The following is a 22,645-nucleotide window of genomic DNA, read 5'->3' as shown; positions in this document are numbered from 1 at the left end:
ATATATACATTTTGGCCGGTCTCGTACGACGTAAAATGATCAAATGAACGATTTGTGCATTGGTTTGATTGAGACGAGACAGACACGCAACATAAGCATGGTTACGGTTTAATTAAAAAAAAAAAAAACGAAATGAAACTTGGGTCTCTCAAAAACTCATAATTACAAAGTAGAGAGATGCTGCAGAGATAGAGACGCGTAAAACCCCGCATGGAATCCGTAGTGGACGGGATCCTCCGGTTTACTATGTGATACCGAAACATCCAACCGGCGCATCCTTTTGTGTCTTTATATGGGTTCCTTACAGTCAGGTGACCCGCGGTGAATTGTTTAGTTTAGACACACGCGTTGTAATCCGTCGTTTCGTATTCGCATATGTTACGTTGGCCGGTTATTATTTAAGATGTCATACACGTGTATTCATGAGTCGGATCCTTACGAAAAACTCCGTTCCGGGTCCTCCAATTCGCTCCGGATATGCGTGTACTACGCAACAACCGACCTTGAGTCAGTTCTCCGCCTACGATTGGCCGATGCCCAGTGGGTCCGCTGGATTCCTCTCTTCTCATTGGCTGAACGCAGTGTCACTCGAGGCCCTGTCCGCCTCTCGCGTTGTTTGGTCGGGTCTTGCCTTTCTCTCGGCGGTGGGTCGGAGCCGCTGGCCTCGCAACGTTTTCTGTTTTCAATTCGATGCCTCGGTTGTAAAAAATACGCTTTATGAACGGTAGCAGCCAGGCGTCCGCACAGCGTTCCTACACCGTTCAATATCCTTTCTCGGTGTTTTTGCATCCGTGACCGTTAAATCGCGGCGGGGAGATGGCGGTGGTGAGCGGGTCGTCCGGGCCGGTCGCCCGGCTCGAGGGCCGAGAATTCGAGTACGTGATGAAGAAGCGGTCGGTGACCATCGGACGGAACTCCTCGCAAGGCTCCGTGGACGTCAGCATGGGCCACTCCAGCTTCATCTCGCGGCGGCACCTGGAGATCTTCACCGTGACCGACGACGGGCCGGGCGGCGGGGACTTCTACCTGCGGTGTCTGGGCAAGAACGGCGTGTTTGTGGACGGAGTGTTCCTGAGACGCGGCGCCCCCCCGCTGCAGCTCCCACGGGCGTAAGTCTCGCAGGGCTCCCCCCCCGGGAAGGACATGTGGAGGCTCGTGCCGCCGGGCAGAGCGTTGTTTTGAACGGGGCGAGCGGACCACGTGTTGTAGCCTGTTAGCACCACGCAGCCCCGCTGCAACCTTGAGGCAGACACAATGTTATTATGGGTCGGATCTCTTTTCATTGGTTCGATCCAAAGTGATCGTTCACGTTGATGTAGTAGAGCGTATCAGTCAGGACAAGGTGACCCCCCCCCTCCCCCCACATACACACACACACACCCTGGGATTAACAACAAACGCGTGTGTGTGTGTGTGTGTGTGTGCGTGCGTGTGCGTGCGCGGTTGATTTTACGCCGTCTGTGACGTTAAGCGTCTGAAACACGAACACGGAGAAGTGTAGTGTTTACTCGTGTTTACGTCTGCAGGGCTTTGGTCGAAGCCCGGCAGCGGGGCCGGTGTAGCCTGCGGTAGGGTTCCAGTAGCCCAGGGTTGCTAAGGCGCTTTGTATACGAGCGTCTCTTTGGGTTGTGGTCGCGACCCCTAAACGTAAACAAACCCGTGGGCCCCCGCCCTACCTGCTGCTGGGCCCAGCGGGCGGCGCTCCCAGGCGGCTTGTATTGGTTTACATGCGCTGCCGGGTTTATTGTCATGTGCACATTAGTCCGAACACCGTTGTTAATGACAATTAAATGCAATATAACGTTCGTATAATGAAAGACTTGCAGCCGTCCACCACAGTGCAGAGTGCAGAACAAGTAACGAATACAGATACCGTGAAGTTACGACTCTTGTCGTGAAGTGAAGAACAACATATTTATCGTTTTACAAGGGAATGCAATGCAGTTTATTTATGTGAGCCGTTGTTCAAATTGTAGCCAAAATGTAGGGTTGTGTATTTGAGGAATGGATCGATATGAGTCAGTATTAGTTCGTTAGTTAACGAGTTTTGTGAGATCGTTTTACTTTCTACTAAATAGCGCATAATTTAGCGCTAATGACATACAGAATCAAATATTATGCAGGACCCGTCAGTTTTTACATTAGCACCGTAGGTTTATACTTATTATGACCAGCACGTATGCTCCAGATGTAACTGTTTACATTGGTCGATATTCGTTGTAGCCATTCTAAGGATTTTAAATAATATTTATTTACATTAAGAAAAACGTCTCATATCCACACGATTTACACATAATCATAATTTAATTATGACAAAAATGTAGTAATTTGTTAAACCTCTTATGTGCATATAGGGATTAACCGTGATGTTGTTTTAAATAACATGGCTGTAATCCAAAAATATAAAAGGACAACAGTTTTTCTTTAGCTATCAGAAGTCATAATGCCAGACTGGTGGTATTTCACTATGGCGTGTGTTTGTAATCTAGCGGTTGTGTACTTTAAAACGTCTTAACTAGCGACGGCACTCTTGGCAACAAGCTGGAGCACAAAGGAGGCCTGGGAAAGAGAGTCTCTAGGCTGCAGAGGAATTCAGTTGGATGAGTCTCAGAGATTCCTAAACGGTGATGTAAACAGAGCGAAAACAAAGAATACCCTCCCTGATATACCCCCATACCCTCCCTGATATACCCCCATACCCTCCCTCTTACCCCAAAGCACCCCTCCTCTTTGCCCTTACCCTCTCTTCACTAACCCCATTCAACATTGATCTCCCCCCCCACTTCCACTTGTTTACGTTTTGCTCACATGTAGCCTGTATGCCCAACAAGGATTTCGCTGCAACACAAACATCTGGATCTCCAGGCTGTTGACTGTAGAGGCCAGCCTGCTGTTGTAGGACACACATGGCATGTGTGCACGTTGGAGAAGTGTTTGTTTTCAGCCTTACAGCAAAGCAACTCTCGCACTGGTCCTTTTTTCACTGGCCTGTGTGCAAACAGCACAGAACAAAAAGGTCTCTGGGAAGACGCGGTGGCCCCGGGGGGAAGCAGTCGCCTCTAGGCCAGAACGCAGCTTTATTGTTCTTCCGCTCTTAATTCAAGCGCCATTCGTCACAAGAACAGAACGCACGAAGTGTTCCCGATCCCCGGCTGCGACAGCCGTTCACGCACGCGACACCCTCCGTCGGGATGTGGGGAATCTGGAATCTGGGGCGTTGTTTTTCTGACTTTCTTCGCTAATCTTTATTTTCATTGACTACACCCGGCTCTTGGTGTCGGTCGTTGAGTGACCTGGAGGTTAGTGAGGGACTCTTCATCAGGGCCGGGTGGACTCGTAGGTGACCTGCCGCTCATCTCCCTCCTCGACAGTTAAAAACACACCTGGGTGATGGTGTGTTAGGAAGGGCGAGAGTGTGTGTGCTCTGTTTGTGTGTTGGAACAGTCTCATGGTTGAGATGTTTGACTCCCAGGAGTTTGAACCTTTATGGCCTCAGTCCTACCTGTAGGCCTCCTAGAGCAGGAGGCCTCCCTAACCTCTACCTGCTTAGTGACCGCCCCCCCAACCGCTCCTTAATGACATGGATCTGAAGTCACGGATGTTCACTTTGGATTAAAGAATTGGATAAATGCCTACATAGGAAAGGGTACCAGGGGTTTAATCAGCAGCAATAACAGCAGCTGGCTTTTGTATTCACACAAGGCACTGCATGAAATGTAATATGATGATTTTAAAGTTAACATTCTCATAGGTTTACAGAAACCTTTTTAAACGCACGATAAGTACTATATGTGTTTCTTATACTTCATCATCAAAGTATGAAATTAGATGCATCGCGGTTCACAAGAAAAGGCCTCACACAACAGGAATATTCTCTTCTACCCCAAGGCATCACACTTAAGAAGCTGTTGGGGGGAAGGTGCGTACTGCTGTTTTTAGCTTGAATATCCGTTATCTTTTCTGTTGTTCGGGTACATCTGTGGTATTAACAGCTCCCGTGTGCACTGTGCACCCTCCCAACTCTCCACAGACAGCAACTGTTACCTTAACAGAAGCAGTGTAGGGGGAGAACAAATGAATAAATTATGCTCCTATATGCATGTCCTAGCTCTGTCTGGCGCTCAGGACGTATAGTCTGCCTCCGGTCCCCAGCTGCCAGCCTCATGGCCGGGCTGGTTGTAGACGCAGTGGCCGGGTACCTGGAGCTCTTTAAGTTAACCATAACATAATGCCGCACCCTACCCTGGAAATCCAGTGTTCTCGCGAGAGCACAATTTGAATTTGCTCGGCGAGTCACTCTGGGAACAAGCAATATACTCACTCCCCGATGCCCCTGGCCCATAACATTAACCAATCACATCGGTGTATCTGATATCGGCGGGCCAAAAGCGTTGCTGTTTTACCGACCGGATACGGCAAGAGTCTTATCTATTGGTTAGCTCTGCTGGTCTGGATACGTCACCCCTTGTATTCTTCTGATTGGTCGTAGTGTTATCCAATTGTGTGCAGTGATATTTTCAAATGCATGCTCGGCGTCGCCCCTAGAGTCGGGCCATTTTCATTACTCGTTGCCAGACCCTACAGCTTTCTAGACATGGGTCTGGATTTCCAGGCTAGCCCCACCCAGCACTCTGGAGCAAATCACCAGCAGAACCCGTTGCCTAAATACCAACTAGATCCCTTCAACTGATTACCAACTAGATCCCTCTACTTAATTATCATGAGGTCCCAAAGCCTAAACACCAAGACACTGATGTGTCAACACACCAGAGACATTAGCCTAATCACCAATAAGATCCCATAGCTTAAGCAATAACCAGATTCCTTAGCCTTATCGCCGACTAGATCCCTCAGCATAATCAATAACCAGATCCCTGAGCCTGGCAATGGTCACCTGTCTGCCGGTTAATTGGCAGAAAGAGACCGGATCGTTCCGTCCCACCAACTCTAGTGTCATGTTTTCGTTTGGAAATGCTCCATGATTCCCCCCACGTCCAAGCCGTTGAGTTCCTCTTATCCGCCTCACTACTAGCACTAGGGGATTAGGCCGTCGTAGTGAGAACAGGTGGCCATGGCAGATCCGCCATAGGTTGGCCACTAGGCCTGTATGTCCAACCGTCTTAAAGCTTTCAGATTGCAAGACTATAGCAAGTAGCTAGCTTGGCTCTTTCTCAGCTGGGCTAGCTTTGTCAAGGTTGTAGCCACTTGGTAGATTCAGGGGGAGAATAGTGACACTTCAAAGCTCAATCGAGCTCTAGGTATGCATGTATGGAAGCTGTAGGTAATCCACCCTGACAACTAGGCACAGGCACCGTGGAAACGGGACCTGGCAGTCAAATGCCATTGGTCAGGAGGTTTATTGACATACCCTCTGGCCTGAATCTAGGCTCCGCCCACTTATGTGGCTAACTGATCTTGTTCTTGATGGTTTTGGGAATTTAAATACAATTCTGGATTGGGAAGTTATGTCCTGGAAAATGTGTTGCATGTTGGAGAGGGGCTCTTATTTTGAAATGGGTGGTGTTACTTAATTTTCTTTCGGCATAGAATTATTCCCAACGCTTTAATCATTTAAAATTCTTCTTTTCTTGATCACTTCAATGTCAGTCAGGCTAAAATGTGCTTTTAGTAATGGTCTTTCTAAATCTAAATATAAATGAATATGATGACTCATTTAGTATCAAACTGCTCCTTCATGTTATCTGAAGTGTTGTGACTTGGTATTCCATGTTTGGTAGCGGTGTGTTTAGATATTCCTGAAGGGAACACACTACTCTGTGTGTTTACCATAGTGACTAATATTATCCATCCGCTCTGCTGGAAGGGAAACATCACTTAAGATATGTGTGCCCTCCTCCTATCTACCTAGTCTAGCTCTATGTTTGTGTTCTTGAGTGAAATCACTGTTTAAAAGCTGCTTTATTTTCTTGTTTCAACGGTGACCTGGTCTGCAGAACTTTGTTGTCCTGCCTTCATCAGAATACTTTATATTACGGTATTATATGACGTATATGTTGTTAGTGCGGTTGCTGCTGCAAGAACATCTACTGTTCTTAAGTTTTCTTTATTCCGTTGGCCTGCTTTTAGTGCAGTTATCTGCTCCTGCATACTTTCAGCTACAGAAACCATTCAACTATCAAAACGTCCATCTCTTTAACGACATGATGGCCATCTCTCAGCGTTTTTTCAACTCCTTCAACTTTTTAAAACTATTACACTTTTCCGGCTTCTCTGACACTTCAACTACTCCAGACATCGTAACTTGGTCAATTTTCAACGTTAACCTTCGTTCAAACCATTTAACAAATGAACACACTTGTATCTTCAATAATCTGAAAACCGAATTTCGAGTACCTTTTATACTTTATTCAGAATCACAGTTTAAGTTCCATAAGGGCTTTGTTTTCAGTTGGTCTCATTGATCCACGCTGAGGTTAGAGCGCGGAGGACCTGCCGGCAGTGTTGCCAGATTGGGCGGTTTACCGTCTGCAGCATTTTAGCAAGCACACTCTCGCAGTTCGTTTGGACGAAACGCATTCTAGTTTTGCTATATGGTTGCATATTACTACGGCTATTACTGAATATTACGGCACGTATCTTTAACTGGATTTTTTTAGGGCCGATACAGATTTTTTTTTTTTTTCATCGGCCCTAGCCGATGACCGATACGGGCTGCCGATTTTCTTGAGCCGATATTTGGAGCCGATACTGATTTTGCTCCTCATCCTAAGAATGACACAATATGATAACAAATGTTACAGGTCTCAATTTAAAAAATGAACATTTATTGAACTGTCTGTAAATCATGTCGGGGGGGAAATTTTTTAAAATAAAAATGGCGGAAAAAAAACACGTAAATATCGGCCGATAATATTGGCCGGCTGATATATCAGTCGGTCATTAGTTTCCATGAGGGCTGGGTCCCCCCCCCCCTCACCTGCTGCCCTCTGCTGTCTCCGGTCCTCCAGGTGTACGTTCCGCTTCCCCAGCACCAACATAAAGATCAGCTTCACTGCGTTGTCCAGCGGCAAGAAGACCAAGAGGGAGGCGCCCGAGTCGCCCGTGAAGCCCGCGCAGCCCCACATCGCCCCGCTGACCATCAACATCCCCGACAACATCGCCCACCTCATGAGCCCGCTGCCCTCGCCCACCGGCACCATCAGGTAACACCCTACTACGCCCAACACCCCCACCCCACTCCCAACACCCCCAACACCCCCACCCCATGCCCCATGCCCCACGCCCAACACCCAACACCCCCACCCTACGCCCAACACCCCCACCCCACGCCCAACACCCCCACCTCACACCCCCACCCTATACCCAACACCCCCACTCTACACCCTCACCCTACGCCCAACACCCGGTCGGTCGGTTTGTCAAACAGTTTGTTAAACAGTCACCCAGCCAGTTTGTGAAACAGTCACCCAGACTGATACCTTAACAGAAACAATGTAGGGAGACCAAATGAATAAATTATGCTCCTATACGTGTGTCCTAGCTCTGTCTGGCGCCCAGGACGTATAGTCTGCCTCCTCCCCCAGCTGGTCCATGGTGTCAGTGGTCCAGAACTTGTTTTCTCTGTTGGTCTGATTCGGGATATTGCCGTCAATGGTCGCAACTTTTCTGAAATGTTTTTGAAAGGGAGTTGATGTGTCAGACTGCGAATGAAGCAGCCTTTTTTTTTCTTTCTGAACGTTTATAGACTTTTTTGAAGACATGTTTAAGTGGAAATATTCCAGGAAAAACAGCCGCAAATAACAGCATCAGCGACAAACAGCAACCAAAGTAACACAACATCACAAGAAACATCTAAGTGTTTTATATATATATTTAACTATTCAACAAACAAACTGACATTTTACTGTGGTCTGATCTAATAGGATGGAACATATTTAGGACATATTTCAGATAAAACACAGCGCCAAAAAACAATCTGATGTCTCTCACCACCACCCAAAACGTGCACATGAGTTCACCTCATTATCCAATATTTCACCCCCATTCCTTTGCTCAATAGAATCCAAAAATGGTCCCCAAGCCTTTTCAAAAGTGTCTTGTTTACCCTAGAAAATAAGTTCTATCCTCCCCATATGAGGCCTGTTCACACTTTTCCAAGCAAGAGTTATGAAGCGTTTTGCTTGCAACAAGCTCATATCTAAAAGTGTTGGTACTTTTATAGTTTAGGATTGATTTGGTTCAACCACAGGATACACAATGTCCTGACATTTGTGATATCAAATGTGATACCGTCTACCAAAAATCCAATAAGTGTTTTCACAGTCCCACATCATAAAACAAAAAAAAAAAGAGTCCCTTTAGAGTGATTGCAGATGAAGCGTGTATCTGGAGTTGTACTTATTTTTCTAGCAGATGTTCCATATGTTCGCACACCGATCCCCTTTTAACAATTTCAAAATGAATGGCTAAAATGTCAACATCCTTGATGCCGTTCTGTCTTAAGGTTTCTTCACTGTGGTGCTTCCTTTTCCGTTAAGTTTGTAGGTTGAGTTTCACAGTGGAAACGGTTCATGACCAGAGGCAATGTTTTGTGGCGTTTGTGGTTTAATTCATCACCAAGTACTTCCCCTCTGTCATGACCGATGAATGGATGAGTCATAGTGAGTCTGCTGGAGATCAGAAATTGTAATGAATCGTAAGGAGGGAAATGAAGTTAGTTTATTGCCAACGGGGGGAAGCTGTCTTCGCGGTGGTGGGCAGTCCTTTCCTGTTGTCGCTGTGGGTCATAGGTCAGCCCTAACATGTCCTGGTTACAGGACTGAAATGAGGATGTTAACGTGTGCTCCGACGTCGTCGTCTTACTGTTTGGAATCGCCCTCTAGTGGTTCCGTGCCTCTGACTCATGAGTTAGATCAATTAAACACAGAGACGCTGAGCACCCCAGCCTAGGTTCTCCGTGCGGGCCCTGTGTTTATGTAGACCTATAAAGTTCTGCTAATCCGAGGAGAAAAGTGCCACCAGTTTGTTCCTGGTCCCCCGTCGGACCTGGTTGTTGTGTTCCGTCTTGTCCACAGACGGCTCCTTCCAGGCTACAGTGCTGCTGTTTTGACAGTTTGTTGTAACATGATGGATAGTTAAATTACAGATAATGAACAAAAACGCTGTGAAGGTTGTTTTGTTCCCAGCATTTAATTCCTTCTTGGGTCCCACTGCCTTCCGCTCCCTCGTCTGAGGGAGAAGATCAAAAAGGAGACTGTAGTTGCCGGATTCCCCCCCTTGAATAAACCTCTTCTGTGTTGCGTATGAAACGGTGCCCTCCAGTCTCTGCTCCAGCCAGGCTAGCTGTTGGCCAATCTGTTAGGCTAGTTGCCAGGCTAGCTGTGAGGCTAGCTGGGAGGCTATTGTCCGGGCTGGCGGTCAGGCTTTGTGTCTGTTTATCTGTCAGGGCAGCTATCGGGCTAGTGGTCGGGCTAGCTGTGAGGCTATTGTCCACACTAGTTGCGATGTTATCGTGGCTAGGTCTAGAGGTCATCGCAATCCTTATTGACCGCCAGTACAGTCAGCTGACGGATGCTGTGATGGTCAACGTCCCATAGCGTTCAAAACGTGTCCAGTAGGGCTGAAATGCTTTAGTGTTAACTTAAGTCTATTCCATTTCTTTGTATCCGCCTTATTCCGCGACCGTTCTATTTCCCATGATTCATAGAGGCCCGCCGGTTTTCCATTTCTGGTCGAGTGCTTGTTTACATAGCGGCTAGCACATTCGCACCGCTAGTGCATATCTTGAAGGCTACGGCAATAGTTTTAAAAGTTATCTATTACATCAGGTCAAAATGGCGAGTGGAGGCCGAACTCATGCTGTCACTAAAGTACCACCCGCTACGTATTCTCACTTCTAACCGGAAATGGGAAACCGGACTGGTCGTCACGGCGGCACGCATTGTTTAGCCTGGAATAAGGTGGATAGCCCCAAACTTAATATTTTGTATTGAAACACACAATCAATAACGTGGTCTTTCTGAAGCCTAGAACTCCGCTCAGAGTTAAAGGTCAAGCAGGAAGCACTTTGTCTCACTGTAACGTTGTGTATCTCTCTGGACGACCCCTGACCCTCTTCCTCCTCCTCCTCCCCAGTGCGGCCAACTCGTGCCCCTCCAGTCCGCGGGGCGCCGGCTCCTCCGGGTACCGGATGGGCGGCCGCATGGTGAGCTCCGCAGAGCTGCAGCTCCTCAACGAGAACTCCCAGCCGGACCAAGACAAGGACGCCTCCGGAGGAGACAGCCCCAAGGTGAGGGGGCAGGACGGGGGGGGGGGGCTCAGGCGTGTGGTGGTGGGGGACTGCCCCAAGGTGAGGTGCCAGAGCTGGGGGTCAGGGTGGGGGGTCAGGACGGGTGGAGGGGCGGGGCCAGCCCCAAGGTGAGGTGGGCAGGGGTGACGGTCAGGGTGGGGGGGTCAGGAGGTGTGGAGGGGAGGGGGCGGGGCCAGAGCTGGGAGTCAGGCCGGTGGTGGTGGGAGAAGCACGAGGGTTAGGGGCCAGGCCAGGGGGCCAGAAACAAAAATAATAGAATCCTGGTTTTAACCGGTGCAAAGCACACAGAGAGAAGTCGGCCCAATAAGTTGTGTGCGTGTTAAAGACCGGGTAAACCAAATTCAGTATTTTTCTTCTTATCATATTAATTAGGCCTTAAATGTGTCCCTCAAAACATGTAAAAAATATTTTTCCCATTCATCATTTCCTTGAGGAGCTAGGCCTCAGAGAATGTTCTGTGTGCAGGTTTAAAATGGGCGGGTCTACATCGATGACCGCGTTACGTAAAGCGGTCATACTCACATAAACCCGCCCCCTGCTGTCCATTTTCAGCTTTGAGATTGGGAGGGGCTGGACCTCTCCGGTGATGGGCGTGGTTTCCTGGCCTGCAGCGCACACGCCCCCACCGTCCTGAGCCTGGGGTTACTGCTCATTTTTCATCAACTTTGAAGCATAATTTTATATACTTCGCGATTTTTTTAGTCCTTCAAATTTGGCAGGGTGGTTAATAATATATTTTCCTGTGGTATTATAAACTCAAAACCCATAATTATTCTTGGTTTACCCGGTCTTTAATGAATGACTCGCCTCATTTAACTTTTGCTTTTAGTTCACTCTTTCCCTGTCGTGGTATGGATGTCTCTCTGATCAGGGCTGTAGGCGCTAAAGAGAAGGTAGTAATCATGAATGTCTTAAATGTCTGAGAAATACTTGAGTCAATAAAACATAGAAGGGGGTATACATCGTCCACACATACATCCTGATGAACGTACGTCCAAATACGTCAAGTCAGTAGATTGAACAAACGTAATAAAAAAAGAAGAAACGTCACTACAGGTCGTGGAGTTGTGTGGTAAGAGGAAGTGACGGAGGCGACGTAAAGATCTGATTGGCTGTGTGTTGTTGTTGTTGTGGCTCCTCCCCCGCAGGACGACTCTAAGCCCCCGTACTCGTACGCCCAGCTGATCGTCCAGGCCATCACGCTGGCCCAGGACAAGCAGCTCACGCTCAACGGCATCTACACCCACATCACCAAGAACTACCCCTACTACCGCACCGCCGACAAGGGCTGGCAGGTCAGGCCGGGGGCGGGGCTTCAGCCTGGTGGGCGGGACTCCGAGGAGGGGAGGAGGAGGGGGGGGCTTGAGCCTGGTGGGTGGGGGGGGGGCCTTCAGCCTGGTGGGCGGGACCCCGAGGGTGTAGGAGGAGGGGCTTCAGCCTGGTGGGCGGGACCCCAAGGGTGTAGGGGAGGGGCTTCAGCCTGGTGGGCGGGACTCCGAGGAGGGGAGGAGGAGGGGGGGGCTTGAGCCTGGTGGGCGGGGGGGGGAAGAGGGGCTTCAGCCTGGTGGGCGGGACCCCGAGGGTGTAGGAGGAGGGGCTTCAACCTGGTGGGCGGGACCCCAAGGGTGTAGGAGGGGCTTCAGCCTGGTGGGCGGGACCCCGAGGGTGTAGGAGGGGCTTCAGCCTGGTGGGCGGGACCCCGAGGGTGTAGGAGGGGCTTCAGCCTGGTGGGCGGGACCCCGAGGGTGTAGGAGGGGCTTCAGCCTGGTGGGCGGGTCACTGAGGGTGTAGGGGGAGGGGTTTCAGCCTGGTGGGCGGGTCACTGAGGGTGTAGGGGAGGGGCTTCAGCCTGGTGGGCAGGACCCCGAGGGTGTAGGAGGAGGGGCTTCAGCCTGGTGGGCGGGACTCTGAGGGTGGAGAAGGAGGGCAGGACCCCATCGGTGGTGGAGGAGGGTGGGACCCCAAGGGTGGTGGTGGTGAAGGAGGAGGAGGGTGGGAGGGACCCCAAGGGTGGTGGTGGTGGTGAAGGAGGAGGAGGGTGGGAGGGAGGGATTCAGGGTTGCACTTGAGATTGGACCTTTATCCAGAACATAACCCCACACACCACCTGATGTTCCCCGGTGGCCTCTGTACCCGGCTCTGTTTCCCCTGACGTGCGCCCGCCCCTAACGACCCGTTCTCTCCCCCCCCCCCCCCCCCAGAACTCGATCCGTCACAACCTGTCCCTGAACCGCTACTTCATCAAGGTGGCGCGCTCGCAGGAGGAGCCGGGCAAGGGCTCCTTCTGGAGGATCGACCCCACCTCCGAGAGCAAGCTCATCGAGCAGGCCTTCAGGAAACGACGGCCCCGGGGGGTCCCCTGCTTCCGGACCCCCCACGGGCCCCTCTCCTCCAGGTGAGACGCCACCGGGGCCCCTGAGCCACCGGGCCCCCGAGGGCCAGGGAGGGAGGGAAGGGGAGGGGAGGAAGGCATCTCGGGAGGGAGTAGGGTCCACCCTACTTTTGAGTTGGGGTCCACCCCAAGTATTGGGACACCCTACGCCTTCGCAAAATCTAGGGTTAGGGGTCAAATCTAGGGGAAGGGGGAGAATTGGGACAGGGCCTAAGAATCAGAATCATTGGCCAAGTATGCACACATAAAAGGAATTTGACTCCGGCAGGTGTTGACTCTTTAACAGGTGGACATATAAAAAAAATAGACACAACGCAACATAAATACATATGCAGACATAAGGCTGCATACTAAAGTGCAAGTGGAGCAGTGACCCTAGAAGCTGTAGCAGTACTAAGGACAGTAGTGAACTGCCGTTGAGTGCGTGTTGTATTGCAGATCAGCTATTTAGTAGAGTGATGGCAGTGGGATGTTCTGGCAAACAGAGATGTGTAACGTCTGCCAGAGGGGAGCAGTATAGAGAGGTTGTGATCAGGGTGAGTGGGCTCTTGAGTCATGTTCCCTGCCCGGAGGGAGGAGCCGGGGGTTGAACCAGCAACCTTGCAGTAACTGATGGTGCGCTGAAGTCTGTGGAATAAAAGATAAAAGAAACGCCAGGTCTACGGCTGTCTACTGGAGGAGGAATGTGAAAGAATAGATTGAAAACTAAAATGAGTGATTTTAAGAAAACAACATTAACACGGCTCTAAGAATGAGCTTGTTGCCTGGTTACGGTGGTGAAAAGTTGTTTAAAAAATGAACTAAGTAGCGTTGAGGAAAAACGAATCAGATCACTGGTCCATTAACACAGTGACAAACCAGTAATCAGATAACTGGTACATGCAAAATCTGCATATCTCGTAACCGCTTTGACTTACAGTCATGAAACTTTGTTCACACGTGCATATCCTCATGGTGAACAAATATGCATGATTTCCGGCGACCAGATTTGCGGCAATCTTGAATTTAGTTGGAAACATTAAATTACCTAAGGAGCCCAGGTGTTTTGACTTTGACTAATCTACCAGTTATCTGCAAAATGCTAAATCTGCACTGTATTTTGCAATACAATCAACCGTGGCTGGTACCACTACCACGTCATCACTTTACATTTCTGTTTACTTATTTTTCTTACTTATTTTTACTTATTTTATATATTGTTAAATCAATTTACTTTATATTGTATTGTTGCTGCTATGTGTGTTGAGGGACCAAGCTTAAGGATCTTACTCTTGTGTACTCGTGCAATAAGAATGTAATAAAAGCAGCTCTGATTCTGCTCCATTAACGTGGTAATGAACCAGTCGTCGATAATGACCTGGACAACGATAATGGGACTAACGAGCTCTAACCTAAAGGATGCTCTCCGGTCCCCAGGAGCGCCCCGGCCTCCCCCAGCCACACGGGGGGAGGCCTCTCCGCCCACTCCAGCGGCATCCAGACGCCCGACAGCCTATCACGGGAGGGCTCTCCCGTCCCCATGGAGCTGGAGCCGACGGCCCCGGCCCCGCCCACGCCCGCCGCCGCCGCCCCCGTCGTCGTCACTGCCCCGCCAAAACTGGCGGTGATCCAGGAGGCGCGCTTCGCTCAGAACACACCAGGTGAGGGGGGGGGGGGGGGGGGGGGACGAGGCCTCACTTGTTGCCATGGCGATCCTCGGTGCCGTGGCAAATGCTGATGTGGTCGGCGTTTGAGAACACTTTGTTTATCTGTTTCTCTTTACCTCGGCCTGAAACTGCCCTTTTTTTGTCTGCTGGAGAACTGTTTATTTGTGGACGCCTTTCAGAGCGGATCGAGGAAAACAAAAAATAAACAAGCTCCTCCAGTCTAGTGTTCTGGTGTAGCCGGGAGTGTGAAGGGGGTTATTTTGGTCCTGGAGTGTGAGGCCATGCAGCCATGTCAGAGTTCCGTGTGGATGGACAGCGCTTTGAATACTGTCCACCTCATTCCGTGACCGTTCCATTTCCCATGATTCATAGCGGCCCGCCGGTTTTCCATTTCCGGTCGACTGCTTGTTTACATAGCGGCTAGCACATTCACACCGCTAGCGCATATCTTGAAGGCTACGGCAATAGTTTTAAAAGTTATATATTATATAAGGTCAACATGGTGAGTGGAGCCCAAACTCATTGTCACTAAAGCACCACCCGCTACGTATTGTCGCTTCTAAACGGAAACGGGAAACCGGACTGGTCGTCATGGCGGCGCGCATTGTTTAGCCTGGATAAGGTGGATAGCATGGCTGGAAAAGCTTTGCCTCAAAAACGTGGACGTGACCCTATGTGGTGAATCCAAGCGTTGCTGGACGGGTGTTGATCTGTCACGCATCCATCTGGTCCGCTGGTCCCCTGGAGGAAGCCGTTACCTGGATACTAGTGAACACTGGTTTCACTATCCATGTTAACACACAGGTACTAACATTGAACCAGTTCCGTTCTGTCTGACTCTAACAGTTTCTCTGATTCTAACCGGTCCCGCTGCTCTGGTTTGAGCCAAATCTATCCCTGGTTCTAAACTGGTTCTTACTTGTTCTATACTGGTTCTAACTAGTTCTAAACCAGTTCTCGCTGTGGTGAGGAAGCCGTTACCTGGATACTAGCCTGGATTCTAAACCAGTTCTCGCTGTTTCTCACCAGTTATCGCTGGTTCTCACCTTCTCACCAGTTATTCCTTGTCCTGAAGCGCTCCTCTGTGGTTCTAAAGCGCTCCTCTGTGGTTCTAAAGCGCTCCTCTGTGATTCTAACCGGTCTGTGTGTGCTCCAGGCTCCATGGCGGGCCAGCCCGTGCTGATCGCGGTGCAGGGCCAGCTGCCGGCCAACCTGAAGCCCGTCACCTACACCATGGCGTCCCCGGTGAGCAGCGGCGGCCAGCCGTCCTATCAGGCGGTCCACGTGCTTCAGCAGATCCCCGCCCCCGCCACGCTGGGCCCCGCCCTCATCGCCCCCCAGAGCGCCGTCAAGAGCGAGCCGCAGGAGAACGGAGAGTACACAGAGGTCAAAGGTGAGGGTCGGGGGAGTGGGGAGGTCCTGATGTGATGTATAGCGCTGGGCGCATTTCAGACCAAGCATGCGTTGCCTCACATAACATAATGCATTCTGGGATAAAAACGTCAGAAATGCTGGTGATAACTTCCCTATGCGACGTGTCACATGGCTTTAAAAACTCACAGGACCTCCAGGGTCACTCCCTCCGTCTGCTTTTCTGTGCACACAGTCTCAAATAAATGAGGACATAAGACACTCCCCTCAACGTATCAAAACGTTGCCCTGGTTGGTCGGAATTACCTCGTGGAATTTCCCACGTGAGAAATTACATCACTCCTTTCAAAGAGGCGTGGCCTCTCCCAAACGATGCTCGTTCAAACTACGAGAAGTGCCCCTGTGGCCGACATGACATGGTGGAATGTGACGTGTTTCTGACGGATGAGTTTCGGCGGATGTTCTCACGTCTCGTGCGTGCATGCGCTCAAATTCAGACCATCTGAAACATGCCCTATGGTTCCTCCAATAGTTGTAACTCTTCCTCTCTCCTTCTGTGATCCTCCCTCTCTCTCCCCCTCCCTCTCTACCCCTCCCTCTCTCTCCCCCTCCCCCTCTCTCCCCCTCCCCCTGCAGTCAAAGTGGAGCCCGTCCCCAGTCTCTCCCACCAGGCCTCCCTCGGGTCCTCCCTAGGGGGCGCTAGCTGCATCATCCAGAGCAGCTCCTCGGCCACGCCCCTTCAGACGGTTACCATAGTGACGCAGACTCCCCTGGGCCAGCACCAGCTGCCCATCAAGACCATCACCCAGAACGGCTCCCACAGCCTGCCAGGTGAGACCATTAAGCTCACTCACTCACTCACTCACTCACAGCCTGCCAGGTGAGACCATTAAGCTCACTCACTCACTCACTCACTCACTCACTCACTCACAGCCTGCTAGGTGAGACCATTAACCTCACTCACTCACTGCATCGGGTTTAAGGCTGGCTTTATACGACAAAGATCTGAACACAAACTGCAAAAGTGGTGTTGCGTTCCCACTTTTCATTCCGCGTTTAGACAAGCATCTTTGGGTGGAAACCTGCGTGCACATGGTGACGCAAACGTGTGTGAACATCCAACATGTTTGTTGTGGTTTGCCTGTACGGCACTTGGACGTGACCTAAACGCGTACGGGATGAGAGCCAGCGTGAGCAGCTCAGAGCACACTTTTGCGTTGTTAACCCTTTAGACGAAAACGCAACGGTGGAGCGTTTTTAAGATTTCCACTCTGGAGGGTGGGTTAATTTTTTTGCCTTTTTAAACCCCCAAAAACGCCGTCGCCGTCTAAATGAAAGGCACATCTGATCAAATAGTTAGTCGGTTTCACCCGGGGAGCGTTGGCGTGTAAAGCCAGCCTCAGAGTGCAAAGCGCCGTCCTGACGTCTTCCTGTTGTCTCTCGTTGTGTGTTGCCATGGCAGCGGTGGCCAGCCCTCTGCACCTGCTGGCGGCCCACGCCTCCGCCTCGGCGTCACTGCCCACCAAGCGCCTCAACGGACCCGGGCCCCCCCCCGCCAAGAGGCTCAAACCCCAGGAGGAGGAGGAGGAGGAGGAGGAGGAGGTGAAGGAGGAGCAGGAGGAGAAGGAGGTGGCAGAGTCCCCCAACGGCAGCGCAGACCCCCCCGACACCAACTCCTCGGCAGCTAACAACCAAGGGAACCACCTCAACTAGCCACACACACACACACACGTATAAGTACACACACACACACATAAATACACACACATACACATTAATACACACACACAGATGCATAAAGGCACACACACGCACATGAATACACATACACACTGAGAGCCACACGCGCACACACATAAATACACACTAGGTTATTCTCATTTCTATGTTCTGTGTATTTTTACTACGTTTCTCATGTCCGTCGTCTCTTTAAATACTTGTTCTGCAACCGAGCCCCCCCATGGTGCCAAGCCCCCACACACACACACACACACACACACACACACACACACACACACACACACACACACACACACACACACACACACACACACACACACACACACACACACACACACACACACACACACACACAGAGGAGTAGGTGGAGGACTGATCAGAGCTGCTGACACCGCGGCCCGCCACCAGGGGTCCCCCTCTCCCCCTGGACTACGAGTGACATCATCGAGACCATAGGAAGCCTTAACAACAACAACGACAACCGTACGCCTCAAGATGTGACCTTTGAACTCAAGCGGCCTTGACCTCTCGATCAACGCAGAGGGGACAGGCGGGCGCCCGCCCTCGCTCGCTCGCTCGCTCGATCACTCACTCACTCACTAATTCATTTATTCATTCATTCCTGAACTCGGGGCCGTGGGACCTCTGGGACATGTGACCGCCGCCGGGGTGCGGCCGAGGCCGTGGACCAATGGGAAGCCTGGAGCGTTTGGCAGCTAGTCTTTGAAACACAGCGGTCCGCCCTTCCGACCAGAGGACTAGTTGGCGTCTTGTGTTTCGTGTCACGTCTTGGATTAGTAATAATTTATTGATTAGTTATAATTTAACAACAACTTTTAAGGACGGCGTTGCGCGATGGCCGCCGCAGCCGTCGTGGGAAATCTCCCCCTTTTTTTCTTTATGTGGACTCCCTCGGTCTCTTCCCCCCCCCCCCCCTTGCATACCTCCCTCTCCCCCCCGGGGTTAGACGTGTACGCCGTTGCCTAGTTGACCTTACTATTTTACGACCCACACAGTATGATATGACCCTTCCCTCCCCCCCCCCCCCCCCCCCCCCCCACATGTGTAGACGTCCCACCTTTTTGCATGCACCAGACGGACAGAGAGAGAGAGAGAGAGAGAGAGATATAGGTCTGTTAAGATAAACCAGTGGAGACAAACCTGCTCCCTCTGAATCAGATCTGCAATATTTTGTCTTTTGATTTTTCTACACCTTTCCCCGACACGTCGAGCGTCAGAGTCCCTCTCCGTTAAGCCTCCTTAGACTGTCCCTCCTCATTTAGAGCTCGTTAGAATGCCCCTCCGCGTCAAGAGCTCCACAGACTGTGTCTCCTTCTGAAGGCCCGTCAGAGCGGCCTGCCTCATTATGCTTTGTTAGAATGTCCCTCCTCGTTAAGGCTTGTTAGGAGCGTCCCTCCTCGTTAAGGCCCTCCTCGTTAAGGCTTGTCAGGAGCGTCCCTCCTCGTTAAGGCCCTCCTCGTTAAGGCTGTAGTTGGCTGTATGGTGTGGGGCCCCAGACGTCCTTGCTTGGTATTTTGACCTGCTTCTGGTCGCCTGGTGAGTCTGTCCTCAGATCGTTTCCCAACGGCTACAAAGAAACTAAAAAAGAAGTAAGGATTGATGTCTGTTCTGCTTCAGTGAAGAAATTGTTCTTTTTTTAAATAAATTAATTTAAACCCTTATTTTGGCTGTGGTCATTTCCTGCGTGTGGATACCGGTGATCATGTGGTGGTATTAAAACCTTAAATTGTAATAAAAGAACAGCACATACTTTGTTTCAAAGGGCCTGATTCGCCTGGGGAAAGGTCAGCCTCTTGACACTAATGTTTCTGCAAATTCACATTTCAGTTCCCTGAAGAGCAGCCTTGCAGAAAAAAAGTTTTATAAAGAAAGTACAGAACAAAATCAAAGGCTAACGCAAAAGATAATTGAGGGATTTCTTGTTCTCTATCCCTCAAACTCATATCCTCTATTTCTCTCAAACTATCTCAAATTATATCGCTCATCTCAAACTTAATCTCTCATCCTTTATCGCTCTCATCTGCTAACTATTGTATTCTCTCTTCCTCTCTCGTTCTTTCTCTGATCCTCCCGTACCCTATCTCCTGTCCTCCATCTCTTGTTCTCTATCTCCGTCCGACTCTCACCCTTTACTCCCCACCTCTATCTCTCATCGTCTATCTCATGCCCTCTCGTCCCATATCTCTCTCGTCTGTTATTTCTCTCTCGCCCTCTATCTCTCTTGGCCTTTATCTCTATCATTGTCTCCTCTTTTGTATGGAAGCCTAGATGGTCTGTAGATTGTGAGTTAGGGACAGAAGGGTAGTAACAGGGTCTGTAATGACCTCAGCCTGGGTCAGAGGTCATGCCTTTAGTGTACTTATAGAGAATCCATCGTATATTGTTTAGTCTTTTGTTCCTTTATCTGCTTTGCCCTTCAAGCCTACACTGGAAAAGGCCAACCTCCTCCTGATTGGTTCATCGTCTACAGCGTTCTGTTGCTGTAACAAGATTTTGATTGATAATAAAACATAATTTAACCTAATCACTCTCCTACCATAATGGGGAAAACACGGGGACAATGGAGAAGTTTAACAATTATCTCAGCTTTGTATCTCTGTCTGTCTCTTATCTCTATCACAACACTTTGATGCAGTTGCTTTGCTTATATTTTGAAGTTGTATGCACTAGAACTATTCTTGCGGTTGGTGTGCGAGCGATTTATACCCCATATACCTGTAGTCTCCATGGAAACCAGGGTGCATACGTCAAGAACGACGTCACTTCTGAGAGTCTGTCTCGTCCGTGTTATGATCTGCATTTTAACATTTCAAAAGACAACCTACAGTATGTGTGTGCACAAAGATATATTTATGGTTTCATTGTATTTGTTTGTTGTATCCACCACATGCCTCCGCCTGGTTTCTGTTTGTGTGTCAGAGTCAACCAATTACTTCCATAAAACCTCCTCCTCGTACATATGTTGTTTTGCTATTTCTCCCTAATCCAATTAGGTGTTGTTTTGGACTGTTCCTTTCAGACCCATAATCCGTCATGTTGCGGCATTGTGGTGCGGAATGCGCACCATTCCTTGAGTTGCCTCCATCTTGCGTAAAGCAGGCAGGACTGTTTGTCATTTCACATTATGAAGCACGTTTAACGAAATGTGTTAATCCATCATAGCTTTCCATGTATTGCTTTTTGTATCGAACCGCTTCTCTGCTCCAGACAAGGAGACCCTTCCATTGTAAATCAGTTCATCTGTCCTCCCCCAGGTGGCGATGTGGAGCAAACCGCGCGTCCGAACCAGACGTGCGCTATGCGCGCATCCGCGCGGTATAAAACATGAAAACATTGCTTTCACAACTTGTCGGGATGGTGCAGATCTTCCGGATTTGTAAACAAATGAAACATTTAATAATTATATATTCATAGCTGCATAGGTACATCTGACCCACAGACGATCATTTTCTTCGACCTTTCTGGCTCCGTAATGCGTTTGGCAAATTGGCTACACAGGTGTTAAGGTAATGTTGGTGTGTGTGTGTGTGTGTGTGTGTGTGTGTGTGTGTGTGTGTGTGTGTGTGTGTGTGTGTGTGTGTGTGTGTGTGTGTGTGTGTGTGTGTGTGTGTGTGTGTGTGTGTGTGCGTGCGTGCGTGCGTGCGTGCGTGCGTGCGTGCGTCCGTCCGTGTGCGTGTGCACGTTCAGAGAACCTCTTGAACCTTAAGAGGTTTCTCTATAATGATCAGGTTGGCATCCTCTGGTCTCCATGGAAACGCAGCCAGAGGGTCGGACCTCTGACCTCTTTGTTGTCAATTCGCCGCATGGAGTCTTGAATCTCCTCCTCCCAAAACATCTGACGGTGCTGGAGGTGACGATGATGACGGTGGTGATGAAGATGGTGCTTTGCTGATGACGGTGGTGGAGGTAATGATGGTGGTGGTGGTGATGATGATGGAGAAGATGGTGTAGTGCTGATAATGAAGATGATGGTGGAGTAGGACAAAGGTTGATGATGATGAGTATTATGGAGGCGAGGATGGAGATACAGGAGTGATGAAGGTGAGGGCGGTGGTGATGAAGGTGATGAAAGGGATGAGGGAGGTGATGGTGATTGTGTTTGCGGTGCATAGCTTAGAGGACGACAATAATAATAATAATGTTCTCCCAGATAACGAGGCTCTTCAGGGCTCTGATTGAACGGCTTTGGTGTGTGTGTGTGTGTGTGTGTGTGTGTGTGTGTGTGTGTGTGTGTGTGTGTGTGTGTGTGTGTGTGTGTGTGTGTGTGTGTGTGTGTGTGTGTGTGTGTGTGTGTGTGGTGGGGGGGGGCAGTATTAGCACCACTAACTCTGGACCGTTTCTGTGGAAACGGTGTCTCCACTCAGCTCCTCTGTGAGAGACAGGAGACGGTGTAACCGTACACTAAAGTCACGGTTTGGTGTGTTTTTCGGTACAGTTTTTATTATTTTATTTTTATTAAACAATTGGATTTTGATTTGATTTATTAAATTGTATCAAACAAATGCCTTACACAGATGAAAAGACATCAAATACAATTGAGGATCAAAACACAATAAAGTCCAGGACTTATTTCCAATGTGGTCCTCGACACAAAACATCAGGACAAGACGAGACACTCACAGAGTGTGATAATCAATAAAAACTTTATAAAAATATATATATATATTATTATTATTATTTAATTTTTTCCGGTACGTACTGAAATGAAACGCACATCGAACCGTTAGACCCGAATGAGTATATTGTTACACCCCTAATTAACACTATTACTATGTATGTAGAATAGGAATAGTACTTATATACATATTGTGGTTAATAATAGTAATAAAGGTGGATAAAGAAGACAGACAGACGGATGGAGGGACGGACAGAGCCCACCATAGCTAACTGTAGTTAACCTCTGAATGAGGTCAGGTTACGTGCTCAGCCTTTGTTGCTTGTGACCTTTGACCCCAGGGCGAATGACATGGCGGATGTCTCGGGCTCCGCGGAGTGTCACTGATAGACGGGCCGTTGTTAGATGGAGCGCCGCGTGATCGCAGAATCAAAGATTTTGGCGATAAAACACACACACGCACACACACACACACACACACACACACACACACACACACACACACACACACACACACACACACACACACCCCCCAGGCGGTCCGATGGTGGATTGAATCTCATGCTTCATCCCAGAGTTCTCTTGGTTTG

The 22,645-nt window shown here is 49.5% G+C and overlaps 1 protein-coding gene across 1 annotated transcript; it reads left to right on the top strand.

The window, feature by feature from the left end:
- Nucleotides 1-646: 646 nt before the first annotated feature.
- On the top strand, nt 647-18,453 carry foxk2b (forkhead box K2b). The gene is made up of 9 exons (XM_084485325.1): nt 647-1,109; nt 6,969-7,163; nt 10,096-10,249; nt 11,419-11,565; nt 12,472-12,665; nt 14,079-14,302; nt 15,465-15,701; nt 16,316-16,510; nt 17,142-18,453. The coding sequence occupies exons 1-9, from the start codon at nt 817-819 to the stop codon at nt 17,390-17,392; spliced, it is 1,890 nt and encodes a 629-aa protein (XP_084341451.1). The 5' UTR covers nt 647-816; the 3' UTR covers nt 17,393-18,453.
- The last annotated feature ends 4,192 nt before the right edge of the window (nt 18,454-22,645 follow it).

The sequence above is a fragment of the Micromesistius poutassou genome (genome assembly GCF_964030765.1).
Source record: "Micromesistius poutassou genome assembly, chromosome: 1".
Classification (NCBI taxonomy): Eukaryota; Metazoa; Chordata; class Actinopteri; order Gadiformes; family Gadidae; genus Micromesistius; species Micromesistius poutassou.
This window is presented reverse-complemented; position numbering and strand designations above follow the sequence as displayed.